The sequence below is a fragment of the Amblyomma maculatum genome, chromosome 7, assembly GCF_055883805.1.
Source record: "Amblyomma maculatum isolate TAMU_Amacu chromosome 7, ASM5588380v1, whole genome shotgun sequence".
Lineage (NCBI taxonomy): Eukaryota > Metazoa > Arthropoda > Arachnida > Ixodida > Ixodidae > Amblyomma > Amblyomma maculatum.
The window spans coordinates 98856570-98883418 of NC_139350.1; the positions used below are offsets into that span (position 1 = coordinate 98856570).

General features: G+C 44.1%; 1 protein-coding gene across 1 annotated transcript; it reads left to right on the forward strand.

Annotated features, from left to right (window-relative positions):
* The first annotated feature begins 14107 nt into the window (after window positions 1-14107).
* On the forward strand, window positions 14108-26573 carry LOC146184102 (chromosome-associated kinesin KIF4-like). Its single transcript, XM_084608485.1, has 5 exons — window positions 14108-14201; window positions 17549-17739; window positions 22545-22806; window positions 23396-23506; window positions 26392-26573. Exons 1-5 carry the CDS (start codon window positions 14108-14110, stop codon window positions 26571-26573), a joined length of 840 nt encoding a protein of 279 aa, XP_084464611.1.
* Window positions 26574-26849: the final 276 nt, after the last annotated feature.

The window sequence follows — 26849 nt, forward strand, 5'->3', positions numbered from 1 at the left end:
CTTGCCACACCAGCATATTCAGCGGGAATTGATCCCCAGATTCCTAACCAGAGACCGCGACTCTTTGATCGGTTGATTCGAACACCTGACACTGAACCGAAGTCTCCCATTAAGCAAATAACGTCATCAATACTTGATTTGTCAACGCAGAAAAATACGAGGTCATCTGCATAAGGTAAAAAAATTAGTTCTTGACCCATAATATCAAAACCACTAACTTTTCTGCTGTTTATGACACTTATTCAAAGAAGCTGCAAGTATAGAGCGAACAAGGGCGATGACAATGGGCATCTTTGTTTAACAGAGTACTCGATGGTCCAGGTTGTGATCGACAATAATTTGCAATCAATCGTGCGGAAGATTCTTTTTGTAACAGAGGCGTACCCTATTAGAAGAAATTGAACCAAGGCTGGCGCGATCTAAGAGAGAAAAAAGGGATGGGGCTTGGGAGGGGGGGGGGGAGAATGATCCACACGATCAAACGCCTTTGCCAGATCAATTTTCAGGAGTGCCAGCTGCTCGTGAGCGCCACTGCAATATTGCAACACCGCATGCGCCACATGTACATTAGACTGTATTGACCGGCCTCTCAAGCGGCATGTTTGATGATGTCCAGTAAAAATGCACATTATAATCTATAGCCGATTGGAGATTATTGTAGCGAAATACTTATAATCAACATTTGAAAGCGTGATCGGCCTGTCGATAAACCGGAGTTCTTTATCATCAATTTTTGGTATTTGCACAATATAACTTTTGGTAAAAGACTGTGGCACTAACCTGACGTCAATACTACCCTACCGAAAAATTGTATGAGGCAATAACCTCAAATTTTCTCACAGAATCTCTCAATTCACATACGAAATCACATACAAGTCGCATATAATTGCATAAGGTCTCATATTTTCTTGAACACTATCATACATTATGTACGATATTTTATATGGTTTGCTAATTTCAAAAAGAAAAACAACGCGAAAATAGCTGGTTACGCATAAGTGAACGAGACCAAAACGGCCAAACTTTTTTGGAAGTAACATGGGTTCTCACTGCGAACACCATACTAAAGTTGTGAATATACTGTGTGTTGCCTGCACCTTCTGTCTCGCAAAGTGCAGAACTTGTAGGACGCAGGCGAGCTTTGCAAACAAGAATGTCGTACAAATTTGAGTGCGAGCAAATATCGAAAGTTCCCGATGTATTCACGCCAGAATTAGTCACATAATAGCTACGATTTCTGAATCTCAATATGCCCCATGTCCCGCCGGGGTGGTGCAGTGGTTGCGGCGTTTGACTACTGTGCCGAAGGACGCGGGATCGAATCCCGGCCTCGGCGGCCGCTTTTCGCTGGAGGCGAAAAGCAAGACGCCCGTGTGCTGTGCGATGTCAGTGCACGTTAAAGAACCCCAGGTGGTCGAAATTTCCGGAGTCCTCCACTACGGCGTCTCTCAAAGCCTGAGTCGCTTTGGGACGTTAAACTCCACAAACCAAACCAAACCAATATGCCCCACTGTTACGGACCTGATGCAGAGGAACCCCTAGGTAGTGTAGGTTGTCAAAATTATGCCCCTAAAGACTCGATCTCGTGCCTCATTGATCAAACCAGAATCTTTTAGATTTGTCCAAAGTGCCACACCGATACCGCGCAAGAACTGTTCAGTTAAAACCCGAGCCTCAAGCACACTCTTATCGTCACAACAAAAAAACGACGTCACTAGCATAGGGAAAATCTTAATTTTACATTGAGCCAGGGACGAACATCGCATAGCCGCCCTGCATTGAGCATTGTTAGTGATAATGCTGAGACAAAGGCGTTCAAGATATAGGTCGAACAGCAAAGGTGACAATGGACACCCTTGGCGAACACATGATTTCAGTGGAATTTGTTTGGTTAGCTTTCGGTTTACGATTAGCCTTGTGTGGGGCTTCTTATAGCACAGTCTTATGCTCTGGAGTAAAAGATGACACACATTTGCATGCTGCAAGATCGCGAACAAGAAATCGTTACAGCCTTTATCAAACACAGTAGCAAAGCCAATATGAATTACAGGTAACTGGCCAGTTTCATCTGATACTCTAATACCAAACGAGAAGTATGGATATGGGTTTGTATACAGCGGCCTCTACTGCAACAGACCTGGTGCATTCATATTAAGGCCACAAAGAGTTAACGAAAGCATTGTAGTCTACATTGCCGATGAAAATTGGACGATACCTTTCAATAGTTTTCTAGCTATTTCTGTCTGCTTTTAGACACAAATGTAGTATATTCAGAATAGAAAGTGGGAGGAAGAAAACTACCATCATAAGATGCTTGGAAAACGTGCAGCAAAACAGGTGCAAGGCAAGACGAAAATGTTTTATAAAACTCGCCAGTAATATCATCCTCTCCAGGGCATTTCTGACCCTTAAATTCAGAAATAGAAGATATAACCTCTTCTAAAGTGAGAGGTCCCTGTACTACAGCATGGTGCTCATCATAAGTTTAGGAAAAGCTTAGAACAGGCGATTGAAATATGATCTCTTCTTTTGGCCCTCACAGCTCCCAAAGAGCTTGCGATAATAGCCGAAAAAAGAACCCAGAATTACAGGTGCAACACTGTAGGTGAAACCGTCATACCGAATTTCCGATATCTTCTTGGAAAGAGCAGTCTATCTGTCATCACCTAGGGCCCATCAAGAGGACTGTTCTTCTAGAAACCTATTGGAAATTTATTTAAGGCCCCCTTATATTTGTCAGTTTTTAATTGTTGAAGGCCTGCTTTAACATAATTGATTTCTTCTGTAAAGGCCTGAAGGCGTACTCATTCAAGCTCATGTAACTCAATGTACGCCTTAGCTGACATGTGATACCTCTTCAGGAATGCGATCCTTACTGAAGCTTCAATGGCCAAAGTCTCACTTTTGAAAAAGTCTTACTTTTGAAAAACGAAGAGGCCAATGCGCGATTTCAAACAAGCAAATACAGCAGGCCAAAAGATTTCATCTGACAGGAGACAGGTATTGGTATGAACCTCGGTTCTATAAGTCCTATTGGTTGCACAATGTTCATTGTGGATGTCAATTTCGATTCTATATTTCCATCTAATATGAAGCACTTACCTTCAAGTCTAATATCTCTTCTACCCGGTCACCTTGAAAAGGTCCCTGATCACACTTTAATCACCCCTGATGTGTTGGTGACTGCGCAGAAAGCAGCGATTGGAATTTTTTGATTCTTTCATGGAATTTTTCGGAGCGCATACCCGATTGCACACCGATGTTTTTAGCAGAGTTTATGGCAATTGGGCTTGCACTTTTAAAAAGCCTTTGCGATCAGCAAAAAATAATGTTTCTATCCGACTCTCTTTCTGTTTTATTGTTACCGGAGTCAGCACAGGATGCTTTTTTGAGCCGCTGTGCTCAAAAGAGCACAGCGGCTGAAGCCGTACTACCAACGATAATGTACAGCCACCCCCTGTGACCGTACCTGTAACCTTCACCCATCCCGGTATGAAATACTGTAGTATTTCATACCGGGATGGGTGAAAAAAATACGCTTCATCTGGGTCCCCGGTCAGTGCGGTATTTTCCAGAATGAAACGGCAGACTTTCTTTCTTTCTTTCATCTTTATTTGAGTCAATTCAGTAAAAATTGGCTCAGGAGGCAATAGCAAAAGGCTCGGAAAGAGCTAAATCAGCTCTTGATGCATATGTTCCATGTACCATCCCTAATATCATCATTCTTGGAATGTCTCGTTTTCAGCGTTATCAGTACATAGCAGCCTCATGGAATGATCCCTTGCTATCTACAGCAGGATACCAACATCTAATGCACTGATTATTATCTAAAAATTAATAAATCAGAATACTTTGAGATCAAAACTAATTTGACATCAAGGCATCGTCAAAGTAGGTTCATTCCATTGCCGGCTATAAAAAATAATTTCTTCAAGTTTACTTATTTCCCGCGAACTTGTGAGGACTGGAACTCTCTTCCAGACTCTGCTGTTCGATCATCATCATTATCTGAATTTGTACGCCATTTAGAAAATTTCATCTAGGGCACTACCACAGGGTGATGAGGTTCTATTGCTGTTGTGTAGGATGGCTGTTGTTCCGATTTCTGCGTAATTCATTGTTGTTTTGTTTGTGTGTGCATTCAGAGACAATATTTGATTGACTATTGATTTTCATCGTGTTCTGTATTGCTCATTTTTCGTTTTGTATTTTCCACTCCTGTTACAGCACCTTATGGTGGCTGACAGTATTAATAAATGAAATGAAATGAAATGATAGAAAGTTCGTTGATATCAATCACGGCAGTGTGAGGTAACGCTGACTCTCTTGCGATGCAGGATTCCCCGCCTAAATCTCTACTTTTGTAGATGCGGTTTCAGCCCCACAACCCTTTGAGAGACTTGCGGTGAGATTGAAAATACTGAACATTTCCTTCTCGCTTGCCGAAGGTTTCCACGTCACAGAAGGGTACTTTTATATATTCCAATAGCACAATTAGGATTTACGTTGTCGGTCCCGTTTCTACTCTTATTCGGTGCGTGTGCAAAAAAGATTTGCGTTGCCTCAAATTTGTCACTATTTACATTCCTAGCATCCCAGCTACGGACAAATTCCCTTGCTAATTGTATTCCAAATTTACAAACTTCCAAATTTTTGCTCCATATTTTTTTCCTTTCATTAAAGTCTGTGATCTTAAATCTTAAGCTTTTTGTTTAGTTGGTAATTACTTAATAAACTAATTCATTATCTGTGGACATTTGGCAGTCCACACTGAACCCTGGTCAATCCGCCTTTGTGGGTATGCGCCATTTATCAAGGTAGAAGAAGAAACAGAATCGCGAGGGTGCGTGCTGCGTTCGTTCGCCCGTGGCTGCGCTAGGCCACATAGGTTGCTTCGGGTGCTCCCTTGTACTGATAACTGGACGGCCCCAAACAGGTAAGCCCGAATTTGACTTCGGTTGCAGTGGCGCCGAAGGTATTCTACTTACGGCTCCCCTATAGCCTATGGATGCACCTGGGCAACATTTTACCGTTACCGGCCTGTATTGACTTTGTAGCAACGTCTTATGCCACGAACCACTTCTCCGACAGTGTCACTGCTTTACGCAGGCTTGAAACTGTCGCCACGTTCAGCGAAAGAGAGGTTCGCAGTCAAAATCACAATGGAGCCCGCTGCCTTCTTTCAACCCTGGCCGCGCTAGGCCACGTCGGTTGCGGCGGGGTTCCCCTCCACTGATCACTGGACAGAACCAAACGGGTAAGTCCGAATTTGACTACGGTTGCAGTAGCGCCGGATATATTCTGTTTACGGCCTAGGTAGCGTATCAAGCCTACCGGGCGACATTTTACGATTACAAACCTTTTTTGATTCTGCAGCAACGTCATCTGCCACGAACCACTTCTCTATCTGCGTCACTGTTCTTCACCGGCTATAAACTGTTCCCGCGTTCAGCGAGCAAGTTTAACACCAACATCACGATGAAACCCGTTGCGTTCGTTGGATCCTGGCGGCGCTGGGCCACGTCGGCTGCTGCGGTTGATCCTCTCCACTGCTCACTGAAAGGTGCCAGACAGGTCAGTCTGAATTTGGCTTCCGTGGCAGTGGCGCTGAAGATATTCTGCTTGCGACTGCTCTAGCGTATGAAGCCGCCCGGTACACACTTACCATTACCGTAATTTGTTGATTTTGTAGCGACGTAATGTGCCACCAACCACTTCTTCGTCAGTGTCACTGATGTATCCGTCCTATAAAATGGTCGCCACGTTCAGCGAAGAAGAGGTTCGCATTCAAAATCACGATATAGCCTGGCGGCGCTAGGCTACGTCGGCTGCGGCGTGTGTTCCCTGCTCATTAAATGAAGTAAAACAGGTCAGTCCGGTTTTTGACTTTGGGGGCAATGGCGCCAAACGTACCCTGCCTGTAATACTGTTAGCGTATGAAGGCGCCTGGGCAAGAGCTTTTGCTATTAGGCATGGAATACTTTTACCTCCCATGTCAGCGACGTTTAGGCGACGTAGAAGCGGAAAGGGAAGTAAAAGCGGAAGCTAAGATTTCGGAGACTACAGCGCAGTAGCGACACGGATAGAACAAGAGACGGATGCAAACATGGGCGCTTACAAAAATGTCTTCAACTGGCTTATATTGACGTCAGTTTTATGACAACACACTGTAGTGCTTAAAATGATTGACCAAGAAGTCAGCCACATCGTAGAAAGATTTTGGCAAACATTTGCATTAATCCATGCATGAAAACGAGATCCTCTCAGTTCCAAACGAGATGTAAAGAGAAGAGTTCGCTCTCATCCCTCGTATGGCTCCGGCATACATGGCGGAAGGAAACAACTTAGGAGAGGCCCTTGCCATTCCATTGTAGAAAGTGTGGCGGAAGTGACGTCCAAATTTAGTGTTAGCCAAGTCGGGCCATTAGCAACGGCAACGCTGTTGCTATGAAAACTCGGGCCACTAGCAAAAGCGTTGCTATGGGCCCTAGGTACGTGAGCGTCGCGGAGAAAAAAATGCGGAGGGTAATGGAGGAGGAGAGACGTTGCAGCATCCGGCCGCGCCGGCTTCAAAAAAGTGACGTCAGGGCCTCTCCTAAGTTCTTTATTTCGTCCATGCCGGCATACTAACCCTCAGTGCTGTCCAAGCGAGTGATTACCGATTGCGTACTGTTCAAGCCGCAATAATGAAATCCGAATAATTATACATTTCTAGAAGGACACCTCAAATGCGTCTTGAAAGCAGGCTCATGAATTGTAATATACAATAATTAGTTTATTGGAATGAAAATCGGTAGGACGCTTCAGCTCCACCTTTAAGAGTGGCATGCGATAGCATTAGTGAACACCGCTCGCAATGCATTTCATGCGTTTTGTTGCAAGCGCCTTAAGCCCGCTTTTGGCACATGGCGTCCCTGGTGGGGGTGGTGGTGGTGAGAACGTCTATTGATTCTTGAGCCTTATTATTGTCTTCACTGATTGGTCTGCTCAATATCGCATAGAGTGGCCGGGAGCTTGTGGCTTTCAGCGACTGTTAGAGCACAGCCCACCAGCTCCTTTTCTGCAGCTGGGTCCGAGCTGGACACCGCGATCTCCCATCGCTCTATGTCTGTTAGTTGCCAATTCTTCGGTGGCTGGAGCTTAGAACAAATGTAGAGGATATGTGGTGGATGTCTGCTTTGGGTGCTCCGCAGAGGGTGCATACAGGGGAGAAAAGGACGGGGTGGATATGGGCAAGGTGTGCTGGAGGTAGAAACGTACAAGACTGCAGCTGGCTCAAGGTCACCTGCTCGAGTTTAGAAGGATTGAGCCGTCGCTCCCTGTAGTGGGGGATAATTTCGTTATAGGTAACCAGGTATTCGCGTACACTGCCTGAGTCTGTAGATGGTTCTGGTCGGTTGACGTGCGCTCGAGCTGTGTTGTGGGGAGCTTCAATCCCAGGGTTGCCCGCATGAGCAGGTACCCATAGGAGTTCAACTGATCTGGTCAAAGGTTGAACAGAATTGAAAATGTTGAAAGCAGGCATGTGAATCCTGGCTTGTGCAAAATATTTGAGTCAACATTGATATCCAACAAGTTCCCGAGGGTTCAGAACAGAATAATTCAGAACAACGGCAAGAATACTGCCATTATTACTAGGCTCACAAACGCAGTCCACAAGACCATGAGACTGATTAGACGAATTGCGAACCATCATCAGGGAATGTGGGAGCATGACCTTCGCCACCTTATAGAATCGTTCGTGGTGAGTCGAGTGGTGTACTTCCTTCTATATTTGTTTCTTTCCAAGGTGGAGGAAGAAAAAGTAAATTCACTACTCACGGAAGCCTATAAAACGGCCCTTAATCTCCCCAGACACACGTCAAATACCCGTCTGCTCATTATAGGGATTCACAATACCGCAGATAAGCCTATCGAAGCTACTCGCACGGCACAAGTTGAAAGCCTATCATGCACCGCAATACGGAGGCATATTCTCTCTTCCCTAGGCGTCAACCCTATTAGCTCCCTCAGACCCATGTACTCCAACTTTTAACAATCCATCCACTCCCAAGAAACGTCCACCTGGTCCATCACCTAGCTCGCCGAGGAGCCAACGCCGCGGCGCTGAGCAAACACTATCACGTAGATACCAGTGCAGTTTATGTGGACGCCGCAGAATATGCTACTCATTTAGGCTATGCCTTGAGCGTAGTTTCCAACACACTTCACTTTCTGGTTAGATTAAAGCTACATTCTCTTTAAAAGCAGATGAAGCCGCAATTTCCTTAACAGTCTCCTCGCCCACTCCCAGACTAATCTTTAGTGATTCAAAAACAGCATGGCGTCCGCCTCCCTCGCTCGGTAGTCAACATCTTCGGCCCGATTGCGCCGCTTTGCTTCCGCCTCTCGTGTACGCTTCTGTCTCTCTGCCTCCGCGTCTCGTGCGCGCATCTCGGCATTTTCGCGCCGCCTAACCCTCATCGTCTCTGTTCGCGCAGCTTTCGTCTCCAACTCCTCGGCTTCAGACTTTGCCGACTACGCCGCCGATGACCGGACGTACTGGTGCGGACAAAAGTAAATGGAGCACGCTATTTGTAAACCTTCGCGTGGTGCATAATTGAAATTGAGAGTCATAGTATGTGCATACTTGTAGTAGACACCAGTGCGCATTTACTTGGACAAATAACGTTTTATTATCTCAAGCACAGAAAGCGTGATTGGAACTTGAACGGCAAAGCGTGCTTCGTTTATTTATGTTCGCACCAGTACATGCACCGTCCGCACTCGTAGAAGACTCCGAGCAGGAGGAGGCATATATACCCAGTCGGCACTTGTAGATGGGGACGACGAATCATACGAACGTCCCGCCCTGTTAGTCGGCAGCGTATATCCATCACACACGTAGTCACAGAGAACGGATGCTCCGCGTCCACTAAAATTTCCACAGCCAGCATACAGCGTCTGCGCTTGGCCGGCCGGTAGGTGATAGTTGTGATAGTGAGCTGGTGGCACCACAGTACGGAAAGAGTGCGAAGCGCCTCTCGGATGGAATGGATAGATGGATGGAATATGAAAGCGTCCCCTTTGAAACAGGGTGGTAGCAGTAGCTATCATGCTCACTTTTCTCCCTATATCTTAATTATTGATTTAGAATGGTTAACTAAACCATTATTCTATTTATTAAATTTTTGTTCCTACATTACTAACATTATGTCACTTCTCTGCATTTAAGCCACCAATCTTCCAGTCGTTTTTTGCTAGTTTCCGCCGCCGGTTTATTCACCCGGCCACTGTTATCTCTAAACTCCAGAGCTTCAGGAACAGTGATTGCGCCTGCATCAACTTCCGGATGGATACCATTACATTCGAGTATAATATGGCCAATTGCTTCACTGGAGTTTCCACATTCAGCACATGCGTCATCTCCATTGTTAAATTTCTTTTTGTAGCTGCGTGTTCTAAGGCACCTTGATCTAGCTTCAAAAAGTAGGGCACTGCCTCTTGAGTTATCAAAGAAATCTTCCTTCCTGATCTGCATTTTCCACTTTCGGTATAATTCCATACTCTGTTTCTTTTCCATCGAATTTATCCAATTTTTACTTTCTGTGTTTTTCACCTGTTGCTTAATGCTCTCTATTTCTCCATCCTCGTGTTTAGCATACTTACTAGTTAGTTTCCTAGTTCTATTCCTCCATTGTGAGTCAACGCTTTTTAAGTACAGGTATTTAAATACTTTAGCTGTCTATCTGTTACTTTCCAATTTCTTCAGGCGTTAATCATATAATATTTTATTCTGAAATTCCCGCACTTCGAAAGATGCCCAGCCCATATCTCCCTGTACCGCCTCATTTGTAGTTTTGCCGTGGGCACCTAGTGCTAATCGTCCAAGGGATCTCTCATTTATTTCTAATGTCGACTGTACCTCTGATTTTAGGCAGAAAACCGCATTTCCGAAAGTAAGTCCGGGCACCATAATTCCTTTCCGAATAGCCCTCAAAACCTCATACCTATTGTATCGCCACAATGCCTTATGCTTCATTATCCCGGCATTCCTTCGCCCTTTGGCCTTAAGTGGTTGCTCATGCTTTTCAATGTATGCCAATCCTTCGTTTACCCATACCCCCAGATATTTATATTCTGCTACTCTAGGTATTTCATGGTCTTGTATTTTAAGACCCTGATCAGTTGAGCCGTTGAAAATCATCAGACCCGACTAAATTGCGCTGAAACTGAAGCATAGAGCGTCCCCTTCGTCTCCGCAATACTTAACTAGAGTTTGCAATTCTTTCAGACTATCTGCTAGCAGCACAATATCGTCTGCATACATCAAACCGGGGAGGCGCTGCTCTACCACCTTTCCACCTAATCTATATGACAGGTTAAAACCTAGGCTACTCTCTGTATCCTCCGTTCCAGCTTTATCATATAAAGCATGAACAGCACCGGTGATAGAGGACGGCCTTGTCTTAATCCTTTGCATACTTTGACATCGTCCGTACTTCTTATCCCTTCCCACGTAATTTCTACTTTATTATCCTGGTATATTTTCTGTAGGAACTCTATTATCTCATAACCGATACCCTCTTCTTTTATTATGTTCCACAGGAGTTCCCTGCTTACGTTGTCGTACGCCCCGTTTATGTCTATTTACAAAGGTCTATTTTCCACTCTAGATATCTCGATGCTTTGGGTAAGGACGAACAGGCTATCATCTAAGCGCCTACCATTTCTAAAGCCGTTCTAAGTTCTCCGAGTGTCTTGTTACATTCTACCCATGCTTGCACCTTTAACTTCACCGCCTGCCTGGCTAACCTGTACATAACAGATGTTATGATAATCGGCATGTAGTATTTTATGTGCATCCTGTCTCCTTTCCCTTTATAAATCAAATTCATTTTACTCTGCCGCCAGCTGTCCGGAATTTGCGTATTCGTTATGACTGTTTCCAGAGCTTTTAACAACGTTTCCTTACTTTTTGGACAGAGTTCATTAATCACCTTGATCGGAATTCCATCTATTCCTGTAGATGAGTTTTTAGGAATTTTTTTTTCTGCCTTTTTTTTCAGTTTAGATTGGTCAGTTCTAAGCTGCTTTGAATTCCGCTACCTTGTGTTGCTTCCTGATTTGCGGAGATTACCCTATCGTCGCTCTTAAATGACTCGGCTATAACTGATGTAATGTAGTTCACTGCGTTGTCTCCCTTTAAACAATTTCCCGCGTTATCTTGAATCCGATCCTGCCTTATTTTACTTTGGACGAGGGCCTGCACCTGAAGTTTCTTTTGTCGATATGATTCCCATTTTTGGTCGATTTCCTCCTGAGATACATGTGCTTTATTTGCCATTCGATGTTCTCTTGAAGCAGCCCGTCGTTGTTCAATAGCTTCCCTGATTTCCTTATTCCACCAGCTCCGTGGCTTCCTCTTTCCATTCCAGCGGTTTGCTACTTTAACCTCCTAAATTTTCCTCCTTATGAGTAGTTCTACCGGTTCATAATCCCAGTCTTCCGTGGGGCTTTTCTCCATTGCTTCCTCTATGTCTGCTGCTATCTGCGCTATTTGATCGTCGTTTAATTTTGCGTTTACGTTTTTTCTAATTTCCATTTCTTTTTTCATCAAGGGCCCCATCTGCAGACTAATACGTTTATGATCACTTGCCAGACTATACTCCCCTTCTTTGACTATTTCCAATATTGTGACCTTGCTATAAATTTCCTTCGACATTAGACAATAGTCAATGGTCGTTTGCCTGTTGCAGAATTCCCACGCGATTTGCCATTCACATTTTGTTTCTCTAATTACTATAACTAGATCGTGTCGCTCAAAGAAATCTAGCATTAGCTACGTGGTGGCGCCATCTGCACAAAAGAAGTCGTACTAGATAGAGTTCTGGTTTTCGCCGGCATGATATCGCCATCAAATTGTATGTTAGCAATGCGCAAAATTTTCGGAAATGTACTGTTACTTGCTTAATTTCTTTTTAGTTCCGTAACAGATCATTTCTTATGACATAGTGTGTGAGAAAGCTTACACAAAACACCCCTTTACTCAAACGAAATAGTGAGGATCTTTGATGTATCGGTGGCATGCTCGTCTCACAGTAAGAAGCACAGGAGAAAGAATCCCGGTATGTTCGGAGTACTTTCATTTACTTTTATTTCTTTCGTTCATTTTGGATTTTCGCGTTACAACGGAGAAGAAAAACAACGCCGGTACCGGTTTTTCTGCGACACGGGGCCCTTACGCTTTAGCGTAAAAGGCACTGTATCGGTGACTTTTCTCCTTGGACAGCTGACCGCATCGTAAGAGAAAGTAGAAATGTGGGAGCGCAAACACCAATGGAAGCAGTAGTAGAGGGCTACGGAGTAATTTTGACCACCTGAGGATCTTTCACGTGTACTGAGATCGCACAGCATACAGACTATAAGACGTAAAGGCGGGGTATTTGTCGCACTTCTCGGTGCACTCCGAAACCTCGCCTTAAGGGAAGAGAGGTAGGAGGTACTGAAAGTTGTGCCATAGTGGAATACTACCGAATCATTTCGAACACCTGGGGATCTAGCGGTCACTGACGTCTTGGCAGTATGCGAATACCTTTTTTAATACGAAAACCTTTCTAGGCTCATGAAGTGAAAAGCTCCGCAAAAGCAGCCCTTGTGTGTGCTTCCGTATTCTCGCTCGGTACTTGTTTTATTCCAGCAGTTTTAAAAAGGAATAAGCTATGCGCGTAGCCTGTGTATCGCAACTGTGCACTGATGTGTCACTCGCAAATAGCGGGCGCACGATCATTGAGGTTATGAATTAAAGCGACTACTGGTGGTAGGTAAATGATAAAAATTATAGGCCTCGATAGATTATGGCTATTCCTATCGACTAATAATGATAATTAATGACGAATAAAAATGACTTCTAATGGTGAATATGCAAAAGTATACGATCGTAATGACCGTAACTAATTGGAAATGAGTAAAAATGCTTAGCTATGAATGGTAAGCACTAAAATGACTAGACATGACTCGTCATGACTACGAAACGACCAATACGTCAAACGACGACTTGAGTGTCCGCAACTAACGAAAAAGAAGTAACAATGCTTAGCGATGGGAGACAAATGATAGGAGATGAGGGGTAGGCTTTCGCCGTTCTTGTCTTATGATTGACATCTATGAGACGCGAGAGCTTCAATGGGCTAGGAAAGCCAAGGCTGCTATGGCCGGGAGTTTGGCCTGCAAGGGTCCTTGACCTAATTAAGATTTTGTGTCCATGATTCCGAGATGCCTAGTCAAGATTCTTCGCCTTCCTTCTCCAAAGCCTAACTTAAACAGATTGGATTTGCCCTTCCACATGCGCTCCACGTTCACCCCCATGGTGCGTCTGCCTGCCAAGCGCGCAGGCTTCTGCGTATATTAAGCTCCGCGGCTAGTCAGGTTGTTATGCCGGAGCCCGGAGTCGCTGTGGAGATCCGGTGTGGAGAGCCGACGCAGCTGGTTGCCATAGCGATGGCGCATGCGCAATTAAAGCCTTGGCCGACCACGGCGAAACTCGCGGAACTAAGCCAGTAAAGCTTTCACTTTAAAAGCATGAAAGGGACGCCGTAGTTGTGCACGGGCAGATTCGTCAGCTGGTTGCTGCTTTCAACCACTCTCTCTGTTCCTGTTTATTTAAATCGAGCATAGATGTATTCTTTAAGCAATTCTCTGTTGTTGTTTTTTCCGCATTCATCTGCTTTTAAGCGCTGGAGAAGCTTGATGAATTTAAACGTACCGGATTTGTGAGGCTCTTGAATGAATGCGTCGACTCATTTTTGAATTTGCAGTGAATTGCGGCAACTCATTGCAATGCCAGATGCGCAGCACACCTCTTTGTAGTAATGTTTCAAGCTACTGCTGTACCTCCAAAGTTTCTCTTTCATTTCCTCGTTAGCTGCTTTCGGACAAAGTTTTACCCTTTCATTATCATTTTTCTCTGCAGACCTCTTGCTCAATCAAAACCGGAATGGAGAAAACTATCCCCGTGAAAGTGGCGGTGCGCTGCCGCCCACTAGTGTCCAATGAAGTACTGGAAGGGTGCCAAGTTTGCACACGGACAGTGCCGAATGAACAGACTATAGTTTCACGTGGTGAAAAAATGTTCAAATTTGACTACGTTTTCGGTGAAGAATCGAGCCAGGCTGAGGTCTACGAGGCATGCGTCTCCAGCCTGCTGCCCAGGATATTTGAAGGTGAGCATATAAAGCCTGCCCACAAAAATAACGATTAAAAGTTTTCATTTCTATCCCACGGGTAAACTTGGTTCTGGAGACACGAAAATGTAGCAGCATCGTTATTTACCTTTCTTGCATGGCCGTTAAAGAGAACAACGGTGTTGGCGCATTGTTGTAGTGCCAAAATTGTTACTACGTTTGTCATAATGTCGGGTTCTGACGAACTCTCTACCTTTCTGAAATGAGAGATTAGCGCCATTTTTCAAGCGCCTACAAATCTTGTTAAACCAGTATTTGTGGTTTCCCTTGCCTTGGTGGCTAGGTATGGGGGTGACGTATAGGTGGTTGATTTTCTAGAAGACGTTATTAAGGTAGTAACATAGTATAGCTAAATTAGGCTGAATTATTTTGTTGCCTAGCATGATGAATTAGAAAATGAACTTTTGCACGCTAAACGTTATTTAAGGGTAATGAACAAAACGCTGGTCATTGCAGTCTTGCTCCGAAAAGCAATGATAGACCGCAGTGTTCTTGCACCACTTATCTGTTCTTGTGGTGCTGTGTAGAGCATGATGATGCACCCCAACAACACAAGGCGTAAGATGGCCAATGTGTGCCAGCGCGCTCCTAATCCGCGAGTAAAGAAACGGCTGACAAAGGCGCTTAACAACAGTAATGCGTGAAGAGGTTGCTTTATTAAAATCGGTGGTAATTTTTCAATAATGTCTTCTTGTGAGTAGCTCCGAAACACGCACAGAAAACAGAAATGGTTCCATGCATGCACATTACATTGGTTTACATTATCTCCAGATGCAGAATAAAACATTTTCTACCTTATTTAAACATTGTAATGTATTTGCAGCCGTAGCAAACACTTTCTCAATAACCAAAATTTTGTGGCTTGAAATGACTGCACAATCGCTGAATTTCAATGGAGACAAAATTTAACAGCACCTGTACATGTATTATTGTTTTGAGAGGTGAAGAGAGTCAAAGACGATCGTCAGACAGTGAGGCTCCTTATCCAGTAAATTCAATGGACATTCAGATACAACAAACACAGTTACAAAAAAATTACAGGAGTGCATTTAATTTCACTTAAGAGCTTAATGGCGAGAGCCTTTGTACATTCTTTTCTTCTACCTCTTCTCTTCTACCTGTATATTGTCTTTGTGTACTCGTTATAAATTCTTTTCTCTCTTTCCTTTGGTGTCGTGGTCGGTGACATCGGCATCTTAGGACTCCTCTGCTTGACACGCGAGACTGAAAGGATTTACATGGACCATACTGGGCTTTTATAGGAACTAGTCTTAAGTAGCCGAATCGGGAAATTATGTCGACGTCAAAACGTATTTCGGCGTCCTGGCCGGATAAATTATGTCGACTTTAGAACCAATTGCGACGTCTGCCGGACACATCTGGCGAACCAATCTCGCGTGCGGCGAGATTTTCGACGTGGTCCTTCAAAGGTTTTTGTCTTAAAAGAACGGTACAGACGCGACAACCTATTTTGATGTATGCGCGTGAAAGAACTGTTCTCTCCGTTTCTTCGAAGCGTTTGGATAAGAGGCCTCTGTAAGAGGAGCTGCTGCTGTGCGCTTGGAAGGACAAGGGGAAGGGTGTCCAGGCAGTGCTGGCTGTCTGCTGTTTTTGGTGCGCCACCAGACTCGATTCTAGCTTGTAAAGCGCACTATGGTGCCTGTATAATTTTTTCTTAGGCCTTCTCCCACATCGTCACCCATCGTGATCCTCTCTCTTCTCCCCTTCCTCAGGGCAGAGTAGCAGGCGGATTTTATTCATTCCGGCCAGCCTCTCTGCCTTCCATGTCAATAAACCCATCTATGGATGGGAGAGATGAAATGGGCTCTTGGATAGCTGAAACATCCCAAACGAGTCAAATTCTGTACCTCAGCAGGATTTGGCAGGCGAACGGAAGAGTAAATGTCCTGCATGCCAGGATTATAACTAACTATAAATAACTCTGGTGCATTTTACGGTGTAGAACTTGCCATGGCACTATATCGCTACCGCATATTATCTGCTGAACAGCGTCATTTATCTGCTTCTCTAGTGTCATCGAATGTCAAGCTAAGCCTATAAATTATGTAGTTACATTTTCTCTCAATCCATGCCGAAAGGAGGGCCCCTGGTGTGATCTTGGAGCCAGATTCGTTCATTCAGGGGACGTTCTGCGTAGCAGCTAAAGCATTTAGTGGTGATTTAGCTTGGCTCAGAGCATAAATGGATATAAATATATGATCTAGCGTTCATTGAATTAAATTTTAATTCGCGTATTTTGTACGTATGGTTAGGTTTAGCGAAGTATGTAACGGCTGATTTAGGCTTTGCTTAGGGTGGAGGCCTAATTAACGTATTTAGTCCAACCTTGTCAAAACGTATGAAGGCGGCGACATCCGAAGCGTAGCTCGAAAGTCTGGCAACTTAGCATGAGAAGAAACCGGCTACCGAGATGGCGTGCAAAGCTTGTCCTGGGGCTGTTTGAAAGCCACACGTAGCGAGGTATTGAGCCAGCCCAGCAAATTTGAAGAGTGCGTGTGGTTAAGCGTTTCCAACAAAAATGTTCGATTTCTCTCATGCCATAAATGAAATTACAGCAGGCACAAAAAGTCATAAAGGATTGAATGCCTTTTTTCCTCTGCCCACATAACTGTTTCATTTGCCTATAGTTGGTGAACTACCGTAAGTGCATCATGCAGCAAGAGTTCAAACTGGATACAGCAAAAACACTGGCAGTGTAATGCGCTTTTCGAGTAGCAACAATATGCATCATATTGTGCACCAAAACTGAACAGTTTAGGACGTGTTGCACATTTCTATTAGGCGTCTGTAAGCTGAAATCGCCGTGATCGAGGTGTGTGCACGAGAGAAGACGTATGGCATTGAAATCCAAGAGGGCCTAGGCAAAAGTGATTTTCTATTCTTTTTGGGGCTTTCTTTGAAGAATGCGCATTCTGTAATCATTTTTTCATTAGGAGTGCTCTCAAAAAGAGAAAGCCTTACTGCTGCCATTGGTTCCAAGCCCTCTACATCGCATCCAGACCGTGCACATCCATCACACGTCGCATGCACGCCTAAGCTAAGGCAGTGGCTGTCTCGGACTTTGATTTTGAGCAGATTCACGTTATAAATTTTTTAACTTCGTGTCCGTATTGTCGTCATACCCAAATTTGTCAGGAAATGAGGCGCCCCCTTTTCATCTCTTAGTTGTAGGCATAGTTTGTGCATTTTGCTAATTTTCTATGAGGCCCCCATCCGCTTATACTTGCTAGATCCAATTTTACATTTTCAATGAGTTCACGTCAGCGATTATGTTTGAAACCAAGAATGTATCTTCTATGTTCAAGGCTACAACGGCACCGTTCTCGCCTATGGCCAAACGGGCTCTGGAAAAATGTTCACTATGGGAACGAGCTCGTCGTCCAATGACACCGGCTGTGACGATGCGAGCATTATCGCCAGTATAGTTGACAATATTTTCAAGCATATCACGACAAGCCCAGAGAAAATTTTCCTTGTGCGAGCTACTTTCCTCGAGGTGAGTGCATTGTATGCACGACAGCAAATACGGGACGTGTAATTCACGAAAATGTACTAAATATGGCCAATAAAGTTTAAAGAGCCAAACTGTGAGAGCTATTCTGCTGTATGTATATATGACTGTCGATAATCAGGTCATAAGTGAAATGCCACCGATATATTTGTTGAGATGAAGAGTTCATTCCCAGGTGGTGCTTCTTGAACGAGTTCCCCTATAAATAGAGAAGCTTTGTTCACTAATGTGTTCACAATTCGACCATTTCCTAAGCATCGCACAACGAGATTGCGCCATTGCGTTTGTCGTCAAAAGACATAAATGCTGCTTCTTAAGGAATTATTGATTTTAACCTTTTACACAACCACCACATAGGCGGAATAAGCGGCGTTTATTTTATTTTAGCAATCTGAGTGGCAAAAAGATCCAGCTCTGTTTCGATTCGAGTGCGATAGGAGTAGACTTAGTGGGAAAACCAAGCACGGTCGTCAACTTCTGGCTGATGAATCATTTGCTTGAAGTCTTGACCCTTCAAGCTTTTACTTGTCTATGCTGTGCTTTCTGTGTATATGCCTATTTCTCTTGAAGTAACCCTGTATGTTATGCCTACATCAAGGGTTTTTTCTTTATTTTGCTGCAAATTCCTTGAATAAGCAGGCGAATATTCGAGTGCAACTGAATTTTTTTTCATGCCTTTGAGATACAAACTGAACCTAAATGTAGGAGGCATCAGGTTTGTAGTTGTACAACTGGCTTGTCATGGATTTAATGTCATTTCTACTTTCTCGCAGATATGCAAGGAAAATATTTTTGATTTATTCTCCAAAAGTTCATTCCGAGAACCATTGACGATACGGGAGGATCACGCTGGCACGATAAGGGTAAGACTTCACTAGTGCATTAAATTGTTTTGGGCTAACAGCATGATTAGGAGCGTGCAGCTCGAAGTACGTCGGCTATGATTATATAGCTACGTGATTATAATAGGCTGCTCCTATTTTGGGGTACCCGCATTAGCAATGATGCAGTGCTTATGCATTGTGCGGCGCTCTTAAACCTTAATACAGAACTGTAAGCTTAAAATTAGAATTTCCCAGCTAACCAAACAGGCAGAAACATAAGCGTGATCTCAAGCAAAAACCATCTGGATATCCAGATGCGATTCCATCTGAGGCACCCTCAGCAGGAAAAGTACATGGAGCCTTGTCAGCCCTACTGAAAAACCAAAAGTTCTACGAGGCAATAACTTCATACAATCTCGCCTAATCGCATAGACTCTCATACGGTGGACATCATTATCATAAAATATTTCGCATAATTTATAATAATACACAAGAGTATATGAGATCTTATGCAATTATATCCGACTTGTATGTGATTGCTTATGCGAATTAAGTGAGATCGTGTGAGAAAATGTGAGGATATTGCCTCACATGTTTTCAGTACCCTACTGAAAAACCAAAAATTATACGTGGCAATAACCTCATAAAATCTCATCTAATCGCATCGACTCTCATACGGTTCACATAATTATCATAAAATATCCTACATAATTTATGATAATATAGAAGAAGCTATGAGACCTGATGCAATTATATGTGAGTTGTATGTGATTTCTTATGTGAACTGAATGAGATTGTGTGAGAAAATGTGAGGTTATTGCCCCATACAGTTATTTCAGTAGGGTAGGGAGGTGCTTCATTGAACCTAATAAATCCAAAGGCAAACAAAGCAGTAACTTGAGGAGGGTACTCAATGGCTTCAAAGGCACCGATCCCAGCTCGCCGGCAAACTAAAAGAAATATACTCATGTACGACCGTAGATGAAGATGAGGATTTTAGAACATACACTAGAGAAAAAACACTATAATTAGGATGTAGAATTCCCCGTCGTAGAAATAAAAACCGCATTAATGAGTATGAGGCGAGATACGACACCAGAAGACGACCTGATAACGGTCGGCCTTCTGGCCAACCTCAACGATCAAACCCTGGAAGATTTTACGGCCAGTAATGATTGCTGGGACTCGGGATGTTACCAAATGACTGGAAAACATCCATAGTAATGTTCATCCCAAAGCCGGACATAAAGATAAAAAAGAAAATTTAAGACCAATCACTCTCACGTCCTGCACCGATAAGCTCATGGAGGTGGCAGTAAGGCAAAGGCTGTCCGACTATTTGGAAGAGCATGGGCTGCTGCCGCCCTCCATGTTCGGCTTCCGGTCACTTTTATCAGCGCAGGATGTACTGCACCAAATCAATAGGGAAGTTATTGATCTCCTTTTAGGGAGTTCAGAGACAGGACGATTTTGACCCTGGACCTGATCATGGTCTTTGAAAACGTAAAGTATTGTAAAAGTGAAAATTTCAAACGGCAACAATTGCGGCGAGAAATATTTTAGCTACATAAATATTTAGAAAATCAGAAATCTTATATCAGATTGGGCAATAAAAAAATTAGCTGAGGTTTAGCTTTAGTTCAATCCGGTAGGTTGCGTAAGCAAAGCCGACGTAGCTTCTCTTTCTGTTCTTATTCTTCTTCCTTCTTCTTTCTTCTTCTTCTGCTTCCGCGGCGCGGCGGGGCTACCGACTGGGTTTACCCGACAGCTTGAACAGGGGCCCCATCTACCGTCGCTGTAAAGGTCGAACGTGGCTACCGGCCAGGTTTACGCTACGGGTTGAAACCTGGCGTAGTATTGCTTAGGCAATAAAAATTCGGGCCAATCGATATGGGAACACGGGGAACGCCTCAAGGAGCTGTTCTTTTCCGCTGCTCTTTAACGTTGCCCTCATAGTGCTCCCAGAGAGGCTCAACGCCAGTGAATGGCGTACGCCACGCCATCTACGCGTACGACATTACCATCTGGTCGTTCCACGGGTAACTTAGGGCAGATGGTGGGAGCCTTCCGAAAGGAGTGCGCTCCGAATAAATCAGAACTCTTGCACATTGCAAAACCTAAAGATCTAGGACAAAACATACACATTTACGTTAACGGCAATCCGATACCAGAAATGGACATACTTCCGGTATCGGGATTGCAAATTGATAACCTCTGTAACACTTACAAGACCCTGAAAAATTAAAGTCCACTTTCAGAGAAATTAGTAGGATGATTGGCAGGATCTCCGGCAAGAACGGTGTACGTCTTGAAAAAGAAACCGTATGCCTGGTTTAGGCGTCCGGCGTCACTCGTGGGGAGTACGTGGCGCCCTATCTCAAGCTGAGGAAGAGCGACCGTGGAACCCTTGACGCGGTGATTCGGGCGGCGGTTAAAAAGGCGCTAGGACTCCCGGCCAGAACCTATGCGGAGTGCCTGCTCCAAATCGGGATCCATAATAGCATACGGGAGCAGATTGAGGCCCGCAGAACAAAGCATATTTCTAAGCTGTCCGTGTCCAGCATCGGCAGGCAAAACCTCAGAGAACTAATTCTCAGGCTTCTCCCCATCATCTCCCCGTCATCGAAAACAGAGTGGACACCTGGGATATCTGGAAAATATTTTTACGGTTTAGCCGCTCTCTAAAAACATGAATTGGGAGCATAATACGGGGAAGCTGCAAGCCTGCAGAGCAACATTTATGCAAAATAACTATGGCAGTAAGAGAGGCACATATATTACGTGGATGCAGCGGGTCCCCCGCGAGGACGGCATCTGCACCATCACTGTTGTGCACGAAGAAAGACAGGTGAACGGGCTCTCAGTAAAAACTAGTGACGCGCTGATGTTGGAGGAAGTGGCGATTGCACTGGCCTCCACCCACTCCGACACAGCGTACATAATGTCGGACTCGCAACAGGTTTGCCAAAATTACGTGCGGGGTACAATAGCGCCACTCACCTGCAGAATATTATTGGCACATACGCGCAATTGAGATTCAGCTACTTGTAAAAAAAAAACAGATAATGGGGGTGTACGGTCGCCAGATGGTGGAGGGGAACGAGACCGCTCACGCGGTTCCCGAGCTTTCCTACCCGTGGTTCCGCTAAAATAATCCGGTTCCACCGCAGCAACTATAACAATCCCGCTCATAATTTATGCGAAGATGGAAACTCATTTCCCCCTCTGCACGTGGGAGCTCCCGTGAGCCGCCAAGGCTTCAAACCGGGTGTTTTAAAATCTCGCCATGCTAAAATACGTAGGGGGTCCGGCATTCACGGGTAGGGGAAAATTCCGCGGGAAGTATGCTGACCCATCCCACATGGTCTAGGCTTGCCAGAAAAACACAAATATAGCAGTTATAACATCCAACTAGGGAGGGCTGGAAGGCGGCCCTGTCCAGCTCGGACCTGGGGGAGCGGGCCCGGATCCAGAGAGCTCGAGCAGTGGCAGCGGCCAATGGCGTCTTGGAATCGGGTCTGCCACCCAGCGCCATAGCCATCCCCACTTTCCGTTCACAAATCATTTCAGCCTCACAATTAATGTATTTTCTTCCTCCTCCTAAACTTATAAAAGGACTGTGACCAAATATCTACCTTGAAATAACGTTTTGTCGGGCTAGTTGGTGAGAGTTCATGTTCAAGGCGCGAAAACGCACATGGACACAAGAAATGCAACGGGACGAAGCGCCTTTTCCCGTTGCCTTTCTTGTGCTCCTGTTTAGTTTCGCGCCTTGAACTTATGATGAAATCTCTATACTTGGTATTTTTTAACAGTGCAATGTTCCTTGCATGCTTATTCTCAGATGAAAAAAAGGTGGTACTAGAAATGTTCGCTCTTCCTTTTGATCCCATGTTCAGCTTTCACGTTGAGCGCGAACGCTTGCTGATACACTGTCTGTGCTTTTGTTTCAACTTGTATGAACAGGGGACCAACCTGACGGAAGTAAGTGTGACCACTCCCGAAGAGACAATCCAGCTCCTCGAGAATGCCTCTGCATCTCAAAGCACAGCTTCGACCAACATAAACTTGCGGTCATCTCGGTCTCACGCAATCTTCACCATGATTGTAGAGCAGAGGGACAAAGGAGATGGTGGCTCCACAAGGCTAGCCAAGTTCCATACAGTGGATCTCGCTGGATCTGAACGAGCTGGAAAAACTAAGACAGTTGGCGAAAGGCTCAAGGAAGGTTTGTTGCCAACGTTTCAATGTTTAAGCTGCTAGTTGTTGGTGGATGGCTCTAATGCTGGGAAAGGGCGAGCAGCTGGAAGGTAATAAGGCACTGTAGTCAAACTGCGGCAGAATAGTTCAGATGAGGGTGCGCTACATTTACGCTCCGTAACATATCCAGTGATTTCGAATTTTTTGGACGAGAATGTACAGTTTTTGTGCAGCTTGTAGTCCGCCATGTTCTCCATGCAGCTTTTATAGTCGACGTTTCGATAATTTATTTTGAACGCCAGATTTCATACACTACATGTAGGGTTGAATATTTCTCTACGAGGTTCAATACTTTGCTTCATTACTCACGCAAGTGACTCAGGACGTCTTAACCAGTGTCCTACATGGCTTTTGTGATAAGCGAATTACGCGTAATAGTAAATTATCCATTGCGATCACAGCACACGGTTGTAATTTAGTGCTTCATTTTCAAAGATACAGCGCTTGATATCAAATCATATCGTGTTCTAGGGTTTAGCTGTTTGGTTGGCCCTTAGCTGACATTTCATTATCAGTGTCAAAAGATGGATGAGTGTGTACTCCTAGTTTGTTCAGAGGAATCAAAATCAACAGAGGCCTCTCGTCACTTGGCAATGTCATCAGCGCTCTATGCGATGGCGACCCCCACGTACCATGCCGAGACTCTAAACTGACGAGGCTGCTTCAGGGTACGTACAAGCATTTTTTGGCTGGGATCATGCCTGGGTTGCACGGTTGCGCATTGGGAATGTGGCACATACTGTGTACTTTACTGTGCACAGCGCACAATAATTGCTTTCTTCACCACCATCTCAAGTTTTAGAGAGCGCAGCTTTGACCAATACTTGGAGTTAATAATGCGGATTGCATTTAACGACTACATTTTCCACTTCCTTTGTCTGTCATGGCTCCATCCACAAAACTCTGCAGGACAAACATGGGTGCCTTAAGGAGGTTCACGAAAATTTTTATTTTTCACGTTGTTTTTCTCAGTCCACTTAAACATCGTTAAGTAAAGTGCACTGACAGCGAACGGACATTTTTATCCCAGTTCAGGTCTTTAATTTCACATATCTTGACTTATACTAGCGACTACTGATGTTATTTCCTTTCGCTGTGTCCTTGCTTTGGGTTATAGCTGTAGTTTGGCCCAGGTATTGAGAAGCTCTCGATTCTGCAGCAACCAGCTGCGCAGCAACCGAATTGAACTGCCCAGAATTTAATATTGTCGGTGTCAGGTTTTCTCATAGAGCTTTGTTTTTGTAATTTAGAATGACATTTGATCTAAAATTTTCAAAAGTATTTCGAGAATTACGTGTTGTGAGATTGAGGTATTGTTAGTCAGTGTTTAGTAAGGGTGTCCTCATAGTAATGCCCAACCTTTTTATTTTCCTCTAACGTTGTTAATTCACACACATATGATATTAGGAACATTCAATCTGCACCTCTGCTGCTTACGACTATATTGTACGGCACCGTACTCTTAGCGTATTTGATTTGTTAGTGATTTTTATATGTGCACATTGCTAAATCAGAGTAAGATTGACGAGAGCAACATATTCACTGTACAGACAGGGCTACACATAAATGGGAAATATGGAAGACAGAAGTTTATCCTACGACATTGACGTGATATTGGTGAACAAAATTTTGTTATTTGGGGCTCCCCTGGAGGCCTGGTGTCCTATCTCCTGAGGTATTTATGTTTTGGTGCCCTTTTACTATACTCATGTCTAAATACTAACGGCTTTAGTATAAATGAAAAAATGTAGAGTCGTTTATGCAATAAAAAATAAGAGCTGAGTTTCACTTTCATATATTCCAGTTTACTATAGCGGGATTGTGGATGATGCAACTCGGATGATTAGTTACGGGACACTAAACTATTTTCTCTTAGATCCACAATCAATAGTTTACTATACTAAAGGTCTATAATTGTTCACACTTCGCCGTGAGAGAAGTGGCAGTACCTATACTAAATTAGTGCGCGTTGCAGCTGCAAGGCATAGCAGTTGACTTGTGCGAGACGTCAGCATGGTAGTGTTGTCCATGAGAGACTCGCCAATGCAAACTGCACTGTTCTGCTCCAGATTAGGCGGGATTTACCATGCGCCCATCATGTGCTCTTTTTACAACTGGCAGCTGCCTGCCTGTCTGTGTGTGTGTCTAAAAGCTGCGCCGTGGTGAAAGCTCACCGATCAACCCTTGGCATTTGTGGCATTGCATTCTTAGAAGATGCATATTACGAAAGTACCAGGGTAACAGGGAAGGGTTTTGCCAGTGACTGAGTATACGGAGAAAGATGCCACACTATATTCTGAAAGGGTTGAAGCCGGTGTTAGAAATTTTCAGACGACGAACAGCAATGGTAAAATCATGCGAGTCTGAGCATGCGACCAATGTGGGAGGGGTTACACATCAGCTGTAGAAGAACGGAGGTTTGGGCTAGTTGGTGATCATCCATGTTTAAGTAACAGTGCAAAAGGAGAGAGACGAGTGGAAGGATGTACACAAATGCTTTGTGCACCTCCACCGTCGTTGTGTACCTCCTTCCACTCGTCTCTGTCCTTTTCCGCTGTTGCTTAAACATGGTATATACATCAGCTACGCTCTAATGTGTGTGACAGTACACTCAGGAGGAAAACTGTGCAGCATCACCCGTGCCATGGTGAGAACGCAGTGATAAGACATTTTGTTAGTGCCGTCTGAGTCTCTGAATACCATTAAACAACCGTACATTTCGGCTGATACGGGACAAGTAACATTTTTATGGGATCACCACGTATGTTTCCCTCGATGTATTAGGGACTGTTCGAAATATGCAGAAAGATTTCTGACCCTCTAACAAGGTGCTGTGAGTTTTAGACTATGGCTGATAAAGCATATTTTATTGTTTATGCCCCTTCATTTTGCACATTGTAAGTTTGGAGGTATAAGTAAATCCTAGCTGGCTCAAAAATGGGAACCATTTCTGATAAGAAGCATTTAATTGCCACGAGGGTTTAACTAAAATAAGGCGACTACAAGTGGGGAGGCTCTACAGTGATTAAAAGGACGCTGAGTACGTATTGGTCTGCGTCGAAAAATTTCCAATTTCTAGTCACACTGAGGCGAGCCTTGCCAAATTCGGAGATTTCTAAAGCTAGAAGACAAGAAAAGGGATATCGGTGAAACTATACTGCCAGCCAATTTTACGAGCAAAATGCATGCATCAATAAACAATTCAGAAACGAACACGCGAGGTCATGGTGCGCTGAAATTCAGTTCTAGACGCCGGCGGTCTGTCCTTTGTTTTCCAAGGACGCTTTTTAAGAGATATTTCTAGGTTTAGCTTTCAGAGCGACAGTTATATTTTTGCCACTGAACTATTGCCAATATAACCAGAAAGACTTGGAGGACCAATATTTGCTAAAAGTAATTTAAAAACGTGATTCTCGATGTCCCTTGTATGTTCGTGGACTAGGCAACCTATCGTTTGGAGGTAGCATTATACGTGGTTTATGGTAACTACGTTACAGATGCGACACTTCCTAGCACTGAGTTTCCTCTTCCTCGTTCATTTTTATTTCTCTAGATTCCTTGGGGGGCAACAGCCACACTGTGATGATTGCCTGCATCTGCCCTGCAGACAGCAACCTGGAGGAGACCCTCAGCACATTACGCTACGCGGGCAGGGCTAGAAGGATCAAAAACAAGCCTGTTGTCAACTTTGATCCGACACAATCACGAATCGCCCGACTTGGCCAGCAGGTGTGATCCCGTTTGATGTGTACTGTGGCCTATCTTTGTGTTAAAAATAGCATCTTTAAAGTTTGGGTGATTACTGCCCTACTGAAAAAATTGTATGAGACAATAACCACATTTTCTCACACTATCTCACTCAATTTTCATAAGAAATCACATACAAGTCGCATATAATTGCATAAGGTCTCATAGCTTCTTGTACATTATCATAAATTATTTACGATATTTTATTATAACGATGTGCACCGTATGAGAGTCTATGCGATTCGATGAGATTTGATGAGGTTA